Source organism: Stenella coeruleoalba, assembly GCF_951394435.1.
Source record: "Stenella coeruleoalba genome assembly, chromosome: 14".
Lineage (NCBI taxonomy): Eukaryota > Metazoa > Chordata > Mammalia > Artiodactyla > Delphinidae > Stenella > Stenella coeruleoalba.
Genome location: NC_137160.1, coordinates 7,650,323 through 7,670,772, shown reverse-complemented (window position 1 = coordinate 7,670,772; position 20,450 = coordinate 7,650,323). Strand labels below are relative to the sequence as shown.

The following is a 20,450-nucleotide window of genomic DNA, read 5'->3' as shown; positions in this document are numbered from 1 at the left end:
GCTTTTCTGTGCACGGGAAGATGCAAGAGTCTGAGTTCACTGAAATCATTGCAGTCTGATGGCTGCTAGATGGCAGGTATTCTTTTCCTTCCTGAGTTTCCTCACGGCTCACCAGCTCACCATCGGAGGTGGCTGCAATCACTGATGACTGTGACATCCTTTGTTTACTGATACGGCAGGAAGTATTCCTTTTATCACTAGCATATAATGAGCAATCAAAGAATGTTTGGTGAACTAAAACACCTGTCTCTGGACTGGCGGCAGTAGCAGGAAAAGCATATGCTAATTAGAGATTCCACTCAGCCAATTATAAATTCACAACCTGGTTCAATTCCCCTTCTTGAGCCCTTACTGGATACCAAGCCCTTCTCTCTAGAAACTTTCATAATCCTCTCCACTTCACTTGAACTTCAACCAGCAATTCTTCCAACATGCCTGGAAATCTAAGTTACCAGCTCACAGCAGGTCAGATGGGAATTTAGAAGGAATGAGTCATAAAGAAGGAGAAAACACTGCTTTTCGTGACACTGAGTGACAGCAGTGACAGAAAGAAGAAAGGCAAAAAACGAACAGAAAACAGCCCCAAGAGTCTGGGGTTATCTGGCATGAGGAAAAGAGCCTTCCTTACTCCCGTGAACCTAACTTACCATGTGAATAAGGAAAAAACAAACTTAATTTCATAGGTAGGCAAAAAAAGGATGACATACTTCAGGTCATCCTAACTTTTACAAGTGCTTACCAAAAAATTTTTTTATTTTAACAAAATATAATTTCAGTGAAAATATTTTTTCTTTTATTTATTTCGACTGAAATAAAAATATTCAATTTATGGAGAAAAAATTTCTTTGACTATGCTTACATAAACTGAGTTATGGAATTCCAGACGTGAATGCTATTAGCACTATTTGGAAAGATCTAGAGAATTGATTACATATCTACATGCATTTAATTACTGAATTGGTCAACATTTATTACTTCGTTCCTTTAACGACACGACAAAAATATGCTTCTGCCTTCTGTGTAAACCTCACAAAAGTAGGGACATTAAGGAATTCTACTTAATTGTCTGCTTCTATTAATATATAGCCCAAAGGGATGAGATTTTTCCTAGGAAGCATTTATTCTTTTAAATAAGTCAAATATAATTTCCAGCAGTACTATTTAACATTTCTAACATACCAATTGGCACTTGCACAACAGATTTAACCTTTAAAGTAAAAATAATTCATTGAATCATAAAAGATCAGCAGCCAAAAGTTAAAAATGAATGACTAACTTTTACAGATAAATGTTCTGGCCAAGAAACTTGAGCTATTTTAAGAAGCAACTGATAAAACATTCTTCACACTTCTCAAGGAAAACTCACTTGTTGAAAACCTTCAATATGTGAAAACCTTCTAAAAGTACTACAGAATAATGTGATAACCTTAAGGACGAACGAAAAACTAAGATAAGAACTATTATCCCTATTTTATAAATAAATTGTAGGACTTGAAACAATATATTACACCTACTGTAAAATGTTTCAGTTGTGTTTCTTTTCAAAAGATTTGTGTAAATAAAAAAAATTGGGGGAGGGCTTCCCTGGTGGCACAGGGGTTAAGAATCCGCCTGCCAATGCAGGGGACACAGGTTCAAGCCCTGGTCCGGGAAGATCCCACATGCCATGGAGCAACTAAGCCCGTGTGCCACAACTACTGAGCCTGCACTCTAGAGCCCGCGAACCACAACTACTGAAGCCCATGTGCCACAACTACTGAAGCCTGCACACCACAGAGCCCGTGCTCTGCAACAAGAGAAGCCACCGCAATGAGAAGCCCACACAATGCAACGAAGAGTAGCCCCCGATCACCACAACTAGAGAAAGCCCGTGCACGGCAACAAAAACCCAACACAGCCAAAAATAAATTAATTAATTTTAAAAAATGCACATTACTCATTTCACATTTTTGTTAGCAATTATGTCTATCAATATGTTTATTGAGTGAATAAATACACAGTGAAGCAGTCGCAGCCTGTAAAAAAGAATGAAGATCTTCACATATGAACACAGAATAATCTCCATGCCTATGTTTACATCCATCCATCTATCCAGGATGCATTATTTTCTCTTCCAGTTTTATTGAGATATAGTTGACATATAGCACTGTATAAGTTTAAAGTGCAGAGCTTAATGATTTGACTTACATACATCATGAAATGATGACCACATTAAGTTTGGTGAACATCCATCATCTCACATAGAAACAAAATTAGAGAGATAGAAAAACAGTTTCCTTTCCTTGTGATGAGACCCTCAGGATTCACTCTCTTAGCAACTTTCATACATAACACACAGCAGTTGTGCATTACATCCTAGTATTTATTCATCTTAAAACTGAAAATCTGTACCTTTGATCACCTTCATTCAATTCCCCCTCTCCCTACTTCTCACCTCTGTTAATCACAAGTCTGATCTTTTTTTTCTCTGAGTTCGTTTCTTTGCTTGTTTTTGAAGAATAATTGACTTACACAACATAGTGACTCAATATTTCTATACATAATGGTCACAACAATAAGTCTAATTACTATACAGGATTTACTCTTACGTTGTAAAAACAAGGTATGAAACTGTATATGATATACCACCTTTTATGTAAGATGTGAGAAGGGGAATAAGAATCTATGTACTTATTTTCTTACATTTGCAAAAACTAAAATAAAAATGTAAAAAATAAACTAGAAAACAGGATGGCAGGGAGACACCCCTGAGTTACATTTTTATGAAGAGAAAACAATTCCCAAAAATGAAAACAAATTGAAACAAAAATCTAACTGTATACTGAATTGGTAACAGAGAAAATAATTCTTTTGAGTGACTTTAAGGCACAGAATTTTGACTTTATATACTTAGTGAGATTTAGTCTAAGTCAAAAAGAACTGCAAGAAAATCCTGAACTTTATTAGTTATTGACCACAGTGATACTAATACTGCTACTGTGAAATCACTTACTTTATGCTGAAGGTTAAAACTAATAAGCAATTATGTTGATGTTGCTAAGAATCTATGAAGGACAATAAAGTCCAAGCAAAGAAATACAAGTTGAAGTTCAGAAGTAGCAGAGTCTGAATTCATGAGTTTTTTTAAAATACAGATTTCCTAGGTTCTATTACTGAAGGGAAAGAATGATATCACTGTAACTACAAGCAGCCCTAATGGCCTGTTTTTGGTCTTGATATACATTTCCCGCATTAAAAGTAACCAGAATCTCTGGAGAAATGGCCTATTCCAGACTATGCACAAAATAAGCCTGGGATCTGTTGTGTCTAAAACAAAGAAAGTTTTCAAAGACTAATGAGACAATGAAACCAGCTTAAAAGGACCAAGATAAAATAAAATACTAATATTATTACCCACATCCCAAGGAAAACCTTGATTCTCACCATATCTATAGCAAAAAGACTGCTGTCATCCCAGATATCTGCTGAAATCGCTTCACCAATAAGTACCATATCCTCTGCAAGCAATTCCAGAACTCTTATTATCATCTGTCTACTACCTAGGAATACAAATAGGAGAGAGAGAGAAGAAAAATAAAGTTAATTCAAATAAAGCTGAACATCATATTGCTCAATCCTCTGGTTAGCTAATGCCCCCAAGTTCCTATTTCTCTTTTTATTTTTTGATGTTTTTAGAATTGTTTAAAAGAGACGAATAGGGAAGTCACAATATGCAATCACCATTAGACTTCTGTTTCAATCATAACTCTATTTAACTACAAAAAATCAAATGTGCTCTTAAGTGGGAAAGATACTCAGGAAGAGTATAACAATAATCTAACTAAAAGTACTGTGAGACAGATCAAAATAACTTTTCAGATTCAGAGACCATCCATGTTACATATAATAGGTGACAAAGCACAGGTTTAGTTGAGAAGATGCAGTCTAATAAATTTCCCACTTAGGACTAGAAGGTTTAAGCCTTGTCATGAATTAGTAGTTTCCTACACAGGAGTTGCCTGGGAAACCTACACTCACCTTAAACTCTAAAAACATTCCGGAGGAAACTGTGCTGTCAGAGTCACACCCACCTGAGCAATCTCCCTTCTCCACAGAGATAGAATAACAAAGGAATTCCACCACCCATAATTCTAAGTAAGGTGAATGTTCAATCAAGACTTTCCTGTCCCACATACCAAAGGTCAATTTCTAATGAATAAAAGTAAAACAAACTACCAGATCATAAGGGTCTAGATTAATTGTTTCATGAGAACAGCTGGAGCAAATTCTCTTAGAAATCTCTTACGACACTGAACAAATGCAAATTATGCAATAATTTCCCACAAAAGGGCAAGAGAACATTTAGAAAATTTTATGTACCATGATACAGCTCTATAATTATCAATCTGACTTTTTACAGCAAATTAAGAAAAGGTTAAATGCAAAATCATTAAATCTAAAACTGTTCTCCTCAGTACACCATGCAGACAAACATATACACTTGATGATGCCGAAGTTCAGATCTTCCTTCACGTCACATTATTAGTACATGAATTAATATGTATTCCTCACTCCTGGAAGCAGAATTCTTCAGTCAGTGAGAAGTTAAGGTATAGAGTTTTCTTCAGAATAAAAAAAAATTGTTCATGTTCCCAAATATACACCTACCTCCGGCCTTCTTCCCTATCACTTCCAAGCAGGCAAAGAATAGTCATAGGACTTAAAGAACCATCAGCATGGGACAGATTTTTTACTCAGCCAGTATAAACGAAAAAAAGCAAAACCTGTTTATCTTGTATTTTGACAAGTTTATCAACTACTTAAAATGTATATATTTAGAGAATAAAAATCATTATTTATTCCAAACCTTTCTTCACCTTGCAAAATGCATGCACTTTGGTCTCAGAACCGTAGTTCAAGCCTCTGTTCTTCACTGTTTGACTTTGGATAAGTTTCTAAAGCACTCTAAACCTCAGCTCCCTCATTGTAAAACAGGGAGAAAAGCAGTAATTACCACTAAGGGATGTATAAAATGGGTTGGTGTGAGGAGTGCATAAAATAATGTGCACAAGACCACATCCGGTAGCCGAGCACGGCAGGTACTCAATGTGTGGTAACTTGTTTGATTACTAGGCTCTGTTGGACACTGGCCACATTGTTATCCTTCTTATCACTCTCCACTAAAATCACAACGACATCCCAGTGTACACTACAGTACATCTTTGCAAACTTACCCAGCACATGAGAGAAAATGTAACTCCAGAACGTTTGGGTTTTCTGAGTTTTGTTTTGTTTTTTAAGAAAAAGAAATTACTGCAAAGGTACAAATCCAGTGTTGGGTCTGTTACGGTTTTTAACATGTTTCATAGCTCAAGTAAAAACCAAGTAGGAGGAGTGAACAACTGAAAGCAACTCAAAAAATTTCTAAAGAGCAAAAGCCAAAGAGTTTTTTATTCTGGTCTATTCATGCCAATCCATCTTCTCTAACTTACTCCAGTTGCATTGTTTTTTCAGTGCTTACCTTTAAAATAGCCACACACAAATGGAAGTCTGTGCAATAAAAGGCCAGCAATGGAAGGGGATACTCTATCTGAAAAGCGCTCCATGGCATCCACGTTTAATTAAGGGATAATAAAGACCTTACTAAGTTCTTAGGAATTTGTACCCCAAAAGATAAGTAAATCCAGATTTTAAAGGTCCGAAGACAGATAGAAAGCAAAAATGAGAAAAATTAGAGTCCTAGAAAATAGACAAAACAAACACAAAGTATACAAAAGGAACTACTGACTTCAAGCACAACCAACCTGTTCTTAAGAGAGGAACGGCACACTCCAGGATGGAGACGCAGAGCTGGGGCAGGCTCAGCTGCTGGAACTGCAGCTCTAGCGTGTCCTCAGCCTCCAGCTCTGGCAGGTCCAGGTGCACCATGTCCAAAGGGGAAGGGATGGAGACCCTTGAGTTGACATGAGCGTGACTACTACTTCCACTGTAAAGTAGACAAGGATAATAATAAACCTTGAGTATGGAAACAGCCCACAAGCAGATTTACTGCAGAGCTGCTGCCTGGAATATTAGGAGACTCATACCGTGCACAATTATATTGCTCCATGAAACAATTCTGGTCAGATTTACAGAAACCTTGACAAATTTATGAGATTAAATTCCATAAAGATGGCTCAAAATTGTAAGTGAAACCAAGAATGCTTTTTTTATATGTTGCTTTTCAAACTGATGTTCTCCAAACGTGTCAACATTCCTATAGCAGCAATCAACATGAACACTGATAACCCATCCATTTCTAAAGGAAAGCAAACAGATTCATAGCAAAGTTCTTCCGTAACTTATAAAGGCAAAACTAAATAGTTCGTACGGTTTCCTAGATTTTCTGTGATTTTCACCAAATGTTCTAAGTAAGCCAATGTTAGCAACTGAAGAATGCTAGAAAATGCCAGAAAAACATGATGAGAAATGGATTACTTTATTTAGTACAGTCAACATCATATGATTTTGGAAATGTACCCCAAAATGGAACATCCCTTCTTGGCTTACTTTATAAAAAAAATTACCTTGGGTGTAAAGGAGTGGGGTGGGGATAAAAGTGCTACAGAAGGGCTTGAACTTCCCATTTACAAAGCACCTCAAAACGTTGACTTTTGATGTTATCCACAACTGAAGCTGAATCACAGAGATGCACTAACACTACTGAACGTGTAAAACTCCCCAATTTTAATACATTTTGTCATTTCTTCAATTCCAATATACCAAGCATCCCAAAATATGGAAATAAGCTGGGCTTCTCTCAAACTCTGAAAGGGCGCAGGAGTACGTTCACTCAGGAGTGAAAAGCATGTAGCGCACTAGATATAGCTCAGAGAATGAGGTAAAGAGAAAAACCACACCTGATCGACAGCAGCCACCCGGTAAGGACGAGGAGCACAGGCTCCCAGACCATGTACTGCCCACACCCCTGCCCCCCTCTTCACCAACTGTATAAACTGGGGCTTGGCTCCCAGCCTCTCCAAACCTCAGGCTTTTCTATAAATGATGATAATAATACCAATTCTATTATAGGACTGTTACGAGGACTACCACAGGAGGCAAAGCACATGAAGCACTTGACGTAACACCGAACACACAGCAAGACTGAGTCAGTGTTAGCCTGGAGCAGCAGTAGCCACGTCACAAGAAAATAATCAAGCCAACAGACAAGTGCTGGTCTCACTGAGCATTTAGCAGAATGACAGTAAAGAAAAGACTTAAAAAGAGCTTTTTAAGAGCTTCTCTGGTGGCGCAGTGGTTAAGAATCCGCCTGCCAACGCAGGGGAAACAGGTTCCAGCCCTGGTCCGGGAAGATCCCACATGCCGCGAGCAACGAAGCCCATGCGCCACAACTACTGAGCCTGCGCTCTAGAGCCCGCGAGCCACAACTACTGAAGACCACGCACCTAGAGCCCGTGCTCCAGAACAAGAGAAGCCACCGCGACGAGAAGCCTGCACACCACAAACAAAAAGTAGCCCCCGCTCGCCGCAACTAGAGAAAGCCCGCACACAGCAATGAAGACCCAATGCAGCCAAAAATAAATAAAAATAAAATAAATAAATGAAAAAAAAAGAGGTTTTAAGATGCTTGGAGCCTAATGAGATAACACACAAATACCACGCTAATCCCTTTAAGAAAACTAGATATATAAATATCTTTCTTTACACCAACGAATAAAATACCGTAACTGTGCACCTTGAAGGGGACTTTGTTTTATAGATTCTCCAATCATTCCCTTTAATAGTAAACACCAATGCATTTAAATTATGATTAAACTTACAAAAATGGGCTTAAAATGTTATCAAAAAGTATACAGCATTTAAAACTATGCTTTTAAACTAGATAACGCTCCATTTGTGGCTGCTAAAAACGATTCAGTGGGTCAGAATCACCATTTTTTGGATGAAACACAAATGCACTGTGTAACACAGAATGAGAGAACAATTTTGTGAACATTTTTTCAGTGGACACACACAGATGCACACGCACACATACACAGAGTATATGTCTGTGTACTGAGTACCGAGTTGCAGTATAACACTTGTTTCTTACTGGGGGTCATGGTCAAAAAAGTATGAAAGTCACTGGTTTAACACAAGGCCAATACCTGTGTTAATGTTTCAAAAGAAAAGACTAAAGAGCAAAACAACAGCAAAACAACAATCTTCCTCTAAAACTGAAACACACACACAAGTTAACCTGGCTTTCCTACAGTCACCTGGAAGACACAGCGTCCCAATCCTGGCCATCTCCTCTGGGTCGCTGGCCTGTGCGTCCCACCACAGAAGGCCGAGGGCTGCTGCTTCCTGGAGAAGGATTCTGGGAATGATGAGTGACTCTTGCTTCATGACAATAAGACAGAGAAGAATTTTGGGAAACTGTATCTGGGGGGGAAAAAAAAAAGAATAAAATTATTCCTTGGTAGAGACAGATTACTAATTATGTAGTTCTTGTCATTCTTCAGGAAAAAAAATTAACAAAATTAAGATAGTAGAAATGCTTCTATGAGGTAAAAGTAAAAGTCAACCTTTTCTGCAATACTCCCTTAGCACACTTAGGTTCATGTCTAATTGACCTGATTACACAGAACCTTTTAGTCAACACTGTTGACTTACAACATTAGAGACCGAATCATGCACTCTCCCGCTTAAAACCCTCCCAGAGACCCTACCTCAAACCTTGTGCAAAAATTAATTCAAAATGGATCGACAACCTAAATATGAGTTAAAACCGTAAAGCTCTCAGCAGAAAACATAGGGGTGGGTCACCATGACCTTGGATTTGGCAATGAGTTTTTAGATATGACACCAAAAACACAAACAACCAAAGAAAACAGAGATAAATTGGACTTCAACAAAGTTTAAAATTTTTATGCATCAAAGGACATTAACAAGAAAGTAACAACCGGGACCCTGGTGGCCCAGTGGTAAAGAATCTGCCTTATAATGCAGGGGACGCAGGTTCCACCCCTAGTCCAGGAGCTAAGATCCCATATGCCGCAGGGCAACTAAGCCCACACGCCACGACTACTGAGCTCACGCGCCTCAACTAGAGAGCCTGCGTGCTGCAAACTACAGAGCCCACGGGCCCTGGAGCCCACGCACCACTGCCAGAGAGAGAAAACCTGCACGCCACCGCTAGAGGAGAGAAAACCTGCATGCCACAACTAAAGAGAAGCCTGCACGCCACAACAAAAGATCCCGCATGCCTCAACAAAGATCCCGTGTGCCGCGACGAAGACCCAACGCACCCAAAAATAAATAAAATAAATAAATAATAAATAGATCTTCAAAAAAAAAAGAAAGTAACAACCTACAGAATGGGAGAAAATATCTGCAAATCATATACCTGATAAGGTTTTAGTATCCAGGATATATAAATAACTCCCAAAACTCAACAAAAACAAGAAGTCAACCATCCCAATTTAACAACGGGCAAAAAACTTTAATAGACATTTCTCCAAAGATATACGAATAGCCAGTTAACACATGAAAAGTCACTAGAGAGTCACTAGTCATTAGGGAAATGCAAATCAAAATCACAATGAGATACCACCTCACACCTACTAGGAGGATTACAGTTAACAAAAAAGAAAGAAAAAGAAACAAGTTTTGGCGAGGCTGTGGCGAAACTGGAAGCCTCATACGCTGCTAGTGGGAATGTCAAACGGCGCAGCCGCCGTGGGACACGTTTGGCGGTCCCTCAGAAAGCTAAACGTAGAATCAACCTATGGCCCAGCGGTTCTGCTCTGGTATACACCCAAAGAATCGAAAGCAGAGGCTCGAACGGATATGCCAGCGTTCACCGCAGCATCACTCGTAACAGTCAAAAGGTGGGAACAAGCCCCACGTCCACCAACAGATGAATACATAAATATAATGTGGTGTGTACATTCAGTGGAATGTCATTCGGCCGTAAAAATGAAGTTCTGACACGTGCTACAACATAAGGGAACTTTGAAAACATTACGCTGAGATAAGCCAGATAAATACTGTACAATCCCGCTCTCAGTCTAGGGACCTAGACAGAAAATAGACGAGAGATTACCAGGGGCTGCAGAGGGAAGGGGGAAATGGGGAGAGCTGCTTAATGGTTACAGAGCTTCCACTTAGGATGATGACAACGGTTTGGAAACATGTTGGTGAGGGTCGCACAATGCTGGGAATATACTGATCAAATCCTTACAAAGGTGTGCCAGAGCCACTGCACCCTGGCCCCGGGCCACCTCTCTGACCTCACCCCATTCCCCTCTCTGTACCCCCAGCCCACTTACTACGCTCTACCCACACCAGCCTGATTTTCGTTCCTCAAGCATGTGGCCCTCAGGGCCGAGGCCTCTGACCTTCCTGGAGTACTCTTCCTGCCGCTTCTCAAGCAGAGGTTCCTTCTCACCCTTCAGCTTGCCTCCTGTCAGATACCTTCCCTGACCATCCTATCCGAGAAAGCCACATCCCCAGTCACATTCTGTCACATCACCCTTCTTATTCCCTTTGAGCACTTCATATCTAAAAACTTGTTTGTTTACTACCTGTCCCAACCTTCTACAATACAAGCTCATAAAGGCGGGAACCTTATCTGTTTTGTTCAGTGTTATACCGCTTAGAGTATCGGTTGGCACAGAGTAGGTGATAAATAAATATTTATTTAATACACGAATAAATCTTCTGATTTATCCACTATTTTTACCCACATTATAACTCTTTTTCTGATGAAATATGGGGTACTCACAAGCTCTCAAGAATGTTAATGAGAAAACCCCACGCCCCCTGAGGTCTATAATAAAGCTAACATAAAGGATAAATATTCAAGTAGCACAGGGATCAGTGAAACTCTCAACAAAACAGGGCTTAACTATGAAGCATGATGACAGATCACTACAATTTAATATTCGACTTTCAATATATATTGCATTATATAAGTGCACAGAAATCCTAAACTGTAAATGCTGGTTTGACAAGGCCAGCCTAGTGCTCTATTTGGCCATTAGGTGGTGCTTCTTCCCTGAGAAGTCTGGCACTGCTACCACATAATAGCTGCCTACATCACAAGTTGCATAAAAATAGTTTTCATAAAATACAAATAGGTATTTTTCAAACCAAACAATTTCTTAACACAACATATAACTTGCTAAAATGCCCAAAGTCCCACATGAATAGCTGCACTCAGAATCCTGGTCCTTAGCTCCCAACAACACTCAGCATATGTGGGAGAAAAACACCTTGCAAATGTCTCTTATCAAAAAAAAAGAGGATGGGATCATAGTGCTTCTGTCATTCATACAGTTTGTTTTCAAAGATGATAATTTGATTACATTTAGGAATGGGGAATTTATGTTGTGAAAATGTATACACAATAACCCTGACAGTAAATATAATGGGGAGTTCTTGGAAGAATCTACAAATACCACCAGTGACCAAGGAATATACAAACATAATACCTTGTTTACTAGAGAAAAAACTTGGATCTCGGTGAAAGTTAAGTCTGTTTCTTAAATACGTGCACAGCTGCTGCAAGCAGGACACTGACTGCAATGCCAGGCGATGTTTTCCATCTCCTCCAAAGGCCAGTTTCAACAGAGATAAAAGGCTCTGCAATAAAGAAGAGCTATAAAAATTATCGAGGGAACAAAGTGCTCGACTTTCAAAGAAGGATGTGGAGCTTAAGTGAGGTTAAATGAACAGTCAAAGGAATTAAGATAAGGTGCAAATATTTATAAAACATAAGAAACAGAAACAGGCAAAAATGACTTGGCATAATGCAGGAAGATGGGTCAAAGTAAGATAAAATTTAAATACAACAGTCAGCGTTTCTCATATCTGAACTGTTAGTTGAGTACCTATCGTGAAGAACACGGGAATTATTCCCCATTCAGGACATTAAGTTACACAGTACTTTTTAAAAACCACAAGAAGCCTCTTACATCTCAAAGAGCTAAATCATTTTGCATGTTTTGATAATTTACAGCTTTCCCTCTGCTATCACTCATAGCTGGGACAGTATGAAGTAATAGCTGCCACTCACTGGCACCCATCTCAGCCCCGTGATTGCAGAGCAAGGGTACCAAGCCTTACCAGATGCCGTGGACACACCACAATCCCAGCCCGGGATCCCAGTCTCTCTGCTATACACGTATGCAATAAACTGCACTGCAAAGAATCCACCTACATTGCTCACCTCTGCCATATTTCCACAGCATCCAGCACCGTGCCTTAAACACCCAGATACCCAAAGTGATGCAATTCTAACTATTAAGATTGGTCACTGCTGCCCAACCTCAGTTTCCCAGGTCTAGTCTCCCCAAGTGATCCATAAATGGTTAAGTTCAAGGTCGTCAAACTGGACTGCATGTGTCAAATGAGACTACTTCCTATCAGGAGAACAACCACTATCTAAGTAAGTTAGAGAGTAAGTGGTCTAAATAACCAAATACTTCATTATTTAACTATGGTAGTGCAAATTTCCTTCCCAAGGACTCCTACTTTGCAAAATGTGTTTCATTGCAAAAACTTCCCTGTTTCAAAATCTAAAACTATTACAGAGGAAACGCACCTGAACAATTTTTGGCCTTTGAAGGAAAATCTCAGCAGGAAAATCTTGCATGATAACGTCTTTCAACAGTTCACAGGTGTTCCAGATTAAAGTGTGGTTACTACTTCTTAAAGAGCTACAAAATATACAAAATACAGTATTATTTATTTTTGAAAAGAATTTACCTATACCAGATTCTAAGTAACCTATTCACAGTCCTTCAGGTCTCAGCCAAGACACCTTGCGCTGGGAAGCCTTCCCAAATCTCCTCCCTAATCAATGAACAACCCTGGGGTAGGTGTGTTCTTTCATGTGCCCATAACCTGTGCTATGAAACCGCCTGTTGACTTCGTAGCCCCACCAGAACCTCCTCAAGAGCAGGGACTACACAGTATCCACCACTGTATACCCAAAGGCTATCACAATGCCATGAAATGAGATCAATGAAATCTGCTAAATGAATCAGGAAATAAGGCAGAGGAGATCATACTAAGTACAGAGTTAAATTCCAGAAATTAGATTCCTTACTGCTCTTCCCTACTCGAGGGGAATGAAACTGGTACTCCTCTCTTATCTCATGGAGAGGACACCTCTGAACTTCTCTGAAATATGTGCCCTCCTAGGGATGTCACAGTCCTTCACCTCTCACCCCAAGAAACCAAACCTGCTCTCAGCCCAGCTCCAGTCCACCCACAGTTCACCACCCACAGGCGCCCAATGGAGACCATACCTCCTCCTTAGCGACTGACTCAGAAGTGACAGATCAACACCACCCCTGCCCCATCCCCGTGGGCACGCTACCTCTTCAATATGTTATTCCAAGAGAATTTACTGACGCCCATCAGTAAAAAGGGCCATCATCCAAAGCCATTTAATAGCATCCCCCTGTATTGGGCCCTAACTCTAGAAGTTGGTCTTTATTTTTCACATTCTCACCAAAAAAGGGCAGACAACTCATTTGATGTGGCAGTCACTGAAATTACGTTTCAGCAAAAAGTGAAACTAGACATTAAAACAGTCTCCAAACTTCTAGATATTGGCTCTCTACTTTTGGGGGTGATGATCAAATAAAATCCAATACATCAGATCAGATCAGTGGTCCCCAACCTTCTCCTAACAGAGTCCACGTTTTGAAATACATTGTCTACTAAAAAGACTGCATTTATGTTTAATTTCTCCATTTTTATTCACCAAGGGCCTAAGCAATGGCCACCAATCTAGTTGATAAGAGATGACTCACATCACCAAGGAATGCACAGGATTCTAAGCATAAAAAAGAAACGATGTGAAGCCTGATTCAAGGCAAATAGGAATTTTCTGGCTTGATTTTTGAAATACTGAAAATCATTCATATATTCCCACTGCTACCTATCACAGCCACTCAGTATCTTTTTTCCTGATGAAAATGTACAGTAATAACTCTCAGACTTCATGGTTATAAATATCAATACCAAAAGCCAAAACACCTGAAATACATCAGGTACATACCTTTCATTAGAGGAGAGAACATGCCTATCAGCTGTGGTCAGGGGGAGCCAAGGGAAGGTAGAAAACTTCAAACACTTCGCGGTCGGATTTGCTGCTAATGGAAGAGCAAAACTTAAGGCATCAAAGGAGACAATGCTGACAGATGCACAATGTTCAGAATAAGGCTTCACCTTTAAAACAAGTCCTCAAATAAAGTCACAGCCTACAGTACCCTAAAATATACCGAAAAGATCAGCTGCAAATTTCTTCCCTCATAGAATAAATAACAGAGCTCTCTTCTCATAATTTAAACAGAACTCATATATTATTATTAGAAAGGTATTAAACACAAACCAATATTGAATGACATTTAGAGCATCAATTAAATTTTCTATTTCACCATGTGGCTAACCAGAACATAGAACATAAACAAAAAAGGAACTGGCATTTGGAGATCTCTGACTGTAGAAATTAAAAACAATATAAACGTAATCATATACTATATTTAATTAGTCATGTTCAAATATCCTAAATCGTGTTAGATATTTAAACCTCTTTGAAGATGACTCAAAGACCATAAGATTAAAGTTCAAATATCAGTGCTCAGACAAGATTAAAAGAAATCCGAGAAACCAATGCAATTTTATACTACCTTCCTTCAAATTATTTTTAAACACATAGTGTACAGGTTAAGGTGGCAACACATAAGCTCTTCCAAACGGGCAACAGTCTTTCTGCAAAATGCTCTGAAAAGAGCATGGAATTGTTAAATTCAGATAATAGTATTATTAAATTCTCAAACATAGTAGTTGCTTCCTTCAAAAGTGCTAACATAAAAGCAGGGTTTACTTTCTAAGGGAAAAACAAGAGGTGGATGGAGGGAAGGACAGGCTTATACTGCACACATAAAGATGTGTCCAAAATAGCCATACCATCAATCCACAAACTGCAACTCACATAAAAATATGTTACCATCTCAATCTTCCTGAATGTTTCAACCACTTCACTGAAATACCCATGATGCCCAGACCTGAAGACACTCCGTTCAGATGTCTCTCGTTGTCACTCAATTAAGCCTCTCAGCCACAAACACAAAGAACTACCATGTCAAATCCAAAGCTCCCGGGGCTTCCCTGGTGGCGCAGTGGTTGATAATCTGCCTGCTAATGCAGGGGACACGGGCTCGAGCCCTGGTCTGGGAGGATCCCACATGCCGCGGAGCAACTAGGCCCGTGAGCCACAACTACTGAGCCTGCACGTCTGGAGCCTGTGCTCCGCAATAAGACAGGCCGCGATAGTGAGAGGCCCGCGCACCGCGATGAAGAGTGGCCCCCGCTTGCCACAACTAGAGAAAGCCCTCACACAGAAACGAAGACGCAACACAGCAAAAATAAATTAATTAATTAATAAACTCCTACCCCCAACATCTAAAAAAACAAAACAAACAAAAAAAACATTGATTGAAAAAAATAAATGCTAAAAAAAAAAACCACCAAAGCTCCCTATAAGCCTAACAAAACTTTTCCAGAAAGGAAAGGTCAAGTATTTTAACAGCTGAACAAGTTTTCTGTTCTTTCTTATGCTGCACTCAACCTGAGAGTTTCTACGAAATCGTTTTTATAACAGAGGGCTACCAAACTGAGTCACATTGGATGCTTGACGTCCGCATATATATCCTTGGAAGCAGCCTTTTAATTTCAACCATGCAGGCAGTAAGATGTGAAGTACATGCTTACTTAACCATGCCCTAACTGTGTCGCCTAGTACAAAGGTTTTATCCTTTCTAAGCCCCAGTGTTCCCATCAGTAAGATGGCGTTAATAATAATATCAACCTCACTGGGACTCCATGAAGATTCATTCATTCATTCAAGAAATACATACTGAGTGCCTAATACATTTCTGGCACTGTTCCCCACACCCACACAGGTAAAGCAGTATTTGCAGCTGTCATTAAGCTTATAATGAGGGAGACAAACAGGAAGTAAATGAATACATAATTTAATAAATACATATAGGAAGAAAACCAAATGTAGATAAAAAGTGATCACTGGCTAGAGTCCTCGGGAAGGTCTCTTTGAGGAGGCGGCATATGACTGACCAGAGACCAGACGCAAAAAGACCTGGATGACATTCCTGAGAGAGGCTCTAAATCAGAACTCTTCAGTCAACTGAATGTTGGAGTAAAGATAAATGAGGAAACAAATTTGATCCTGAGCCTCTGGCTTGAGTCACTGGGTTGACAGTACCGCTTAGTAAGCTGGAGAATTAATGAGGTGGCGTGTACAGTGCACAGCTCAGCTCCTGACAAAGACTCCCAGCTCGATAAGCACCAAGTACCACGGCCACCATTACCACCGCCTACAGAGCTGGTCAAAGGCACTTAGAACAATACACAGTTTCACCATTTAGACTCTATATCCTAATCTAACTTGAGGGAACAAACTTTCAGTTTGGTGCTTAAACATTTAACTCTGACCACAATACGTCTTCACAACAATGAGGGAAAGTACATTAATTTCCAACTTCCCAGGTAGACAGGACCCACGTCCCTGTAGATACACACCCACAGGTCTCGGAGGCACTTCCATCTGCTGGAAAGTACTTTTGTCTTGAGGAAAATATCCCGTTAAGATTTCAGGTTGCTGTGGCAATTCTGAAAAGAAAATATATATTACTGTTACTGATGCATTATTTGCTGAAAGTGAAACTTGCTCTTTTCAAATACAAATGGTTTATCTTAAGTTTCTGAATCACTTTAAAAACTAGAAAAATAATCCAGTTATGGTTCTCTGAATAATCTGTCCTCCTAAAGAGGAAAAAAATGTAGATGCCGAGTCAATTTCGAATTGAGGGGTTTTTTCCCTCTCTTTTACTGTTACGTAACTACAATTATTTCTTAGAATGAAAACATCCACAATGTACATAAAGAATCTGTTACGAGGTATTTATTCAAGAACTGTTCATCTCAGCTTCTTAGTCCATCTCTCTCCTCTCCCTTACTCTACATATTTCCTGATCACTTCGATTTTCATGTTTTTTAAGAAAAAGTTGTCAAAAGCAAGAGTCAGACACTATCTTTCAATAACTCTGACGATCCCCTATCATACATGATTACATATTCAGCACTTCAGTTGTCATGAGATTGAGAATGAAGAAAAGGCTAAAACCAAATTTTGTCATTTTCTGTTTGAAGTTCTCATGCCAGTAGTTCTAATGTTAATACAGAAAACTAAAAATTAGCCCTAGACCATACCTCTAAACTCACCTGCAAGGAACTAGGTGGAAAATTCATGATTTAAGATTCTACTTTATTTGTTACAGCTTAGACAGAAATTGCAAAATACACTGTTAAAAATCACAATCACACGAGAAACTCAGTAAACGGCAGCTGCTACTGTTGTTAACAGCGGGCCCGAGGGTCACAGCAGTGGCAGTACAGCACTGGCATAGAGAAGAATAGGGTCTAACAGATTAAATGAGCAAAAACGCAGTTTTTTATACTTTTACTACTCAATCATTTAAATTTCAAGAGCATTTTCTTTCCTTCAAATCAATTTAAATGCTTTCCATGAGCAAGGCACTATACTGGACATCAAATAATAACAAGAACAACAAGTAACAGTAGCAGACAAGGATTCTGTGCTTAATATACACCAGGCCCTATGCTGAGCACCGTCCAGACATTGCCCCACTTAATCCTTACAAAAATCCTATAAGATGTTCTTGCTTATTGTACCAATTTTTGGATGAGAAAACTAAAGCCTGGAGGGATTAAGTACCTTAGCCATGGTCACCCAACTAGTGGCAGAACTGGGACTTAAATCCACGTCTCTTTGACTCTGATCTTAGCCAGTATACCATGTGTAGCTCATTTTGATTGGACCCCGTAACAAAATCATAGGCAGGGCAGACATCCTCCCTGTATGAAGAACACAGCCCCAAAATGCAAGTATAAAATATTTAAAACAACGTCTGGCACATAGTAAAGAGTGCTCAATGAAAATCTGTTGTTATTGCTAAAAGAGATAATCTGTCAAACTAGTCTCACAAAAAGAAAGTCACTTCATCTTTTATGCCCCTTGACCAAAACAAAAACACACAAGTATCCTCTCTGTAACATTACAGGAGGGGAATTAAGATCAAATTCATGTAAGTTAACATAAGAAAAATAAGAGTTGCGGGGGGGAGAGGAGGAGGATTGTTTGCTTTTTTTAATCTAAGGTTCCTTTCCTTAGAATTAACCATTAGAACCAATATATTATATTTTAACAGACTGACTGACTGATTGATTTCATCAGAGTGATTCCAAAGAGTTACCAGTTTGATTGGTTTGGTAAGATGCAGAATGTAGTTCAGGAACTTCTGAAGGAAGAATAAAAAGTCCATCCAGAATGCCATCAATTTCAGCCTGTAGATTCGGCTCCACATTAGAACGAAGTTTAGATAAGAATTCGACTGCACCAAGGTCAACCAAATGCTGGACTGCTGGGGGATACTGAAATAAGAAATGGAGTGTCTTGAGAACAACTATAAATATCAAAATCTCCAGACTTTATTTTACAGCAATCAAAATATGACATTATTTTTGGTATACCAGATGTTCATTTTTAAAACATAATTTTTGCGGTGATATACATAAGACGTAGATTTACAGAGACATACGTAAAACATTTAATAACACTTATGAGAGAAAAGCCCAGACACTGAACACTAAAAATACACACTATCCATTCCTTCTTTTATTTATTAAATTGATTACTTCTCTTCACTGACACTCACTGTATCCTCTTCTACCTCCAGTCACTCAAAGGATGCCAAAGTAATAAGTATCTCCTACAACTGCACAGTGATTTACAGTTTGGAAAAGTTAAACCTGCCACTTTGATATCTGACCCTGACAACTAACTACTCTCAAGACAGACTGAGAAACATAAATCTGAAAAACAGATATGGGAAAAACAGGTTAACATACTTGTGCTGTTTAGTATCATGGTCTGTAACTTTATCTTTAAATGTGTTCTCTTTTATACAAAGACATCTCATTGTAACATGTAAATGACAGAACCATCAGGGAAAACAGAATGACAAGTATTAACCTCCAAAGACGATCCCCCAAATCAGAACATACCTGAACTCAGAAACTGTGTTACTTCAGAACACAGCAGAGACAATGTGAGATTCAACATTACAAATAAGAGAAAAGGAGAATGGAGCATTATATACTCCATTATATTATTATATTATATATATTATACTCCAATATATATACTCCATTATATATTATATACATATTTAATAAATGAATTAAAATTCAACGTTCACAGCTGTTTCTTAAAAAATTAATAATTTAAATTTTCAACAAATGCTACACTTAAATGACTACGAAATACTCACTTGTTCGATTATTTTATTTCAAAATGATCCTACCTTAACCAACCTGTTCAACAGACTCAGAACCTCTTCTTTCATTGGAACGGACGGGAAATTGAACCATTCCAGCAAATGGAGAAAAAGGAGCCTCTCCTGAACCAGATCAGCACAGCAGATTAAACTGTGCTCAATCTTGCAGAGAATATTCTTGAGAGCGCGCGCCCTGATCTCGGCCAGCTGATGACCTGTCAAAGAAGACAGCACAGAGCTATTTCCCGACTCCAAAGAGACGCCCACAGGGAATTTACCCTAAAACTTCGTTATCTACGCTGGGGGCGGGAGCGGGGTGAAGAAGTTAATAAAGAAACCAGTTTTTTCCACACGCAGGACGCTGGTGCATTCACGACGCGAACTGCGGAGTTTACACAAAGTCCGAGGTGGGCCCTCGGGGGCTGCCCCGCCGAAGCCCGGACAAGACAGGAAGCCGTCGCGGGGTGGCCCGGCCTCGGAAACGTGACACAGCCATTCTCAGCAAGCGGCCACGACGGGTGGGCGACCCGGGCGAGGGGCAACTCAGTCTGTTACCCAGTTTCCTGATGAGCCCCGTCAGGACCATCTCTTCCCGCTCAACCAGCCGCCGCCGGAGAATTAAACTGCCGCGCCACAGCGTCCGACCACAATTACTGTCCCCCTAGAAACCCGGCCGGTCCGAAAGCGAGTTCCTCAACGCCTGAGCGAAGGACCCAAAGAGTGAGAGGCATTCCGTGAGCTGTCCCGGTCCCCGCGCCAACAGAGAAGCTTACAGTCTCGCTATAGTGACTACTATGCAGTTCCTAGACAGCGGACTCCTTCGTAAGAACTGGAAAGAATGAGGAGTCAAGCAGGGATAGAACGCGTTTTGGCCGCCGTGCACGTCGGGAGTTGTAGTCTTCGCCAGTTCGTGCTCTCCTCCGGAATTCCGGACCCGCCACCGCTCCCGCCTGCCTGGGGTTCCGGCGTCCAAGCGCGGGCTGCGGCGCGGGCTGCAGAGGCTCGCGCAGAAGCCCAGGTCGGCCCTGCACCCTC

General features: G+C 39.9%; 1 protein-coding gene across 14 annotated transcripts in view; it reads right to left on the bottom strand.

Annotated features, from left to right (window-relative positions):
• RTTN (rotatin) overlaps positions 1 to 19,978 on the bottom strand; it is a 179,715-nt gene extending 159,737 nt beyond the window's left edge. For 11 of the 14 annotated variants that reach the window (XR_013831188.1, XR_013831189.1, XR_013831190.1 and 8 more), the window contains exons 1-9: positions 19,453 to 19,978; positions 18,333 to 18,510; positions 16,579 to 16,668; positions 14,036 to 14,129; positions 12,569 to 12,683; positions 11,457 to 11,607; positions 8,238 to 8,403; positions 5,784 to 5,965; positions 3,424 to 3,539 (exon numbers count right to left, since the gene is read on the bottom strand). Coding sequence is in view for 11 of the 14 variants with exons in the window: in XM_079941820.1 (XP_079797946.1) it covers positions 3,424 to 3,539; positions 5,784 to 5,965; positions 8,238 to 8,403; positions 11,457 to 11,607; positions 12,569 to 12,683; positions 14,036 to 14,129; positions 16,579 to 16,668; positions 18,333 to 18,510; positions 19,453 to 19,509 (1,149 nt within the window). In the remaining 3 variants the exon portion in view is untranslated. Of the gene's footprint in view, positions 1 to 3,423; positions 3,540 to 5,783; positions 5,966 to 8,237; positions 8,404 to 11,456; positions 11,608 to 12,568; positions 12,684 to 14,035; positions 14,130 to 16,578; positions 16,669 to 18,332; positions 18,511 to 19,442 lie in introns of those variants that run through there. The other 3 variants (XM_079941821.1, XM_079941823.1, XM_079941817.1) reach the window with 3 other exon arrangements.
• Between the last annotated feature and the right edge of the window lie 472 nt (positions 19,979 to 20,450).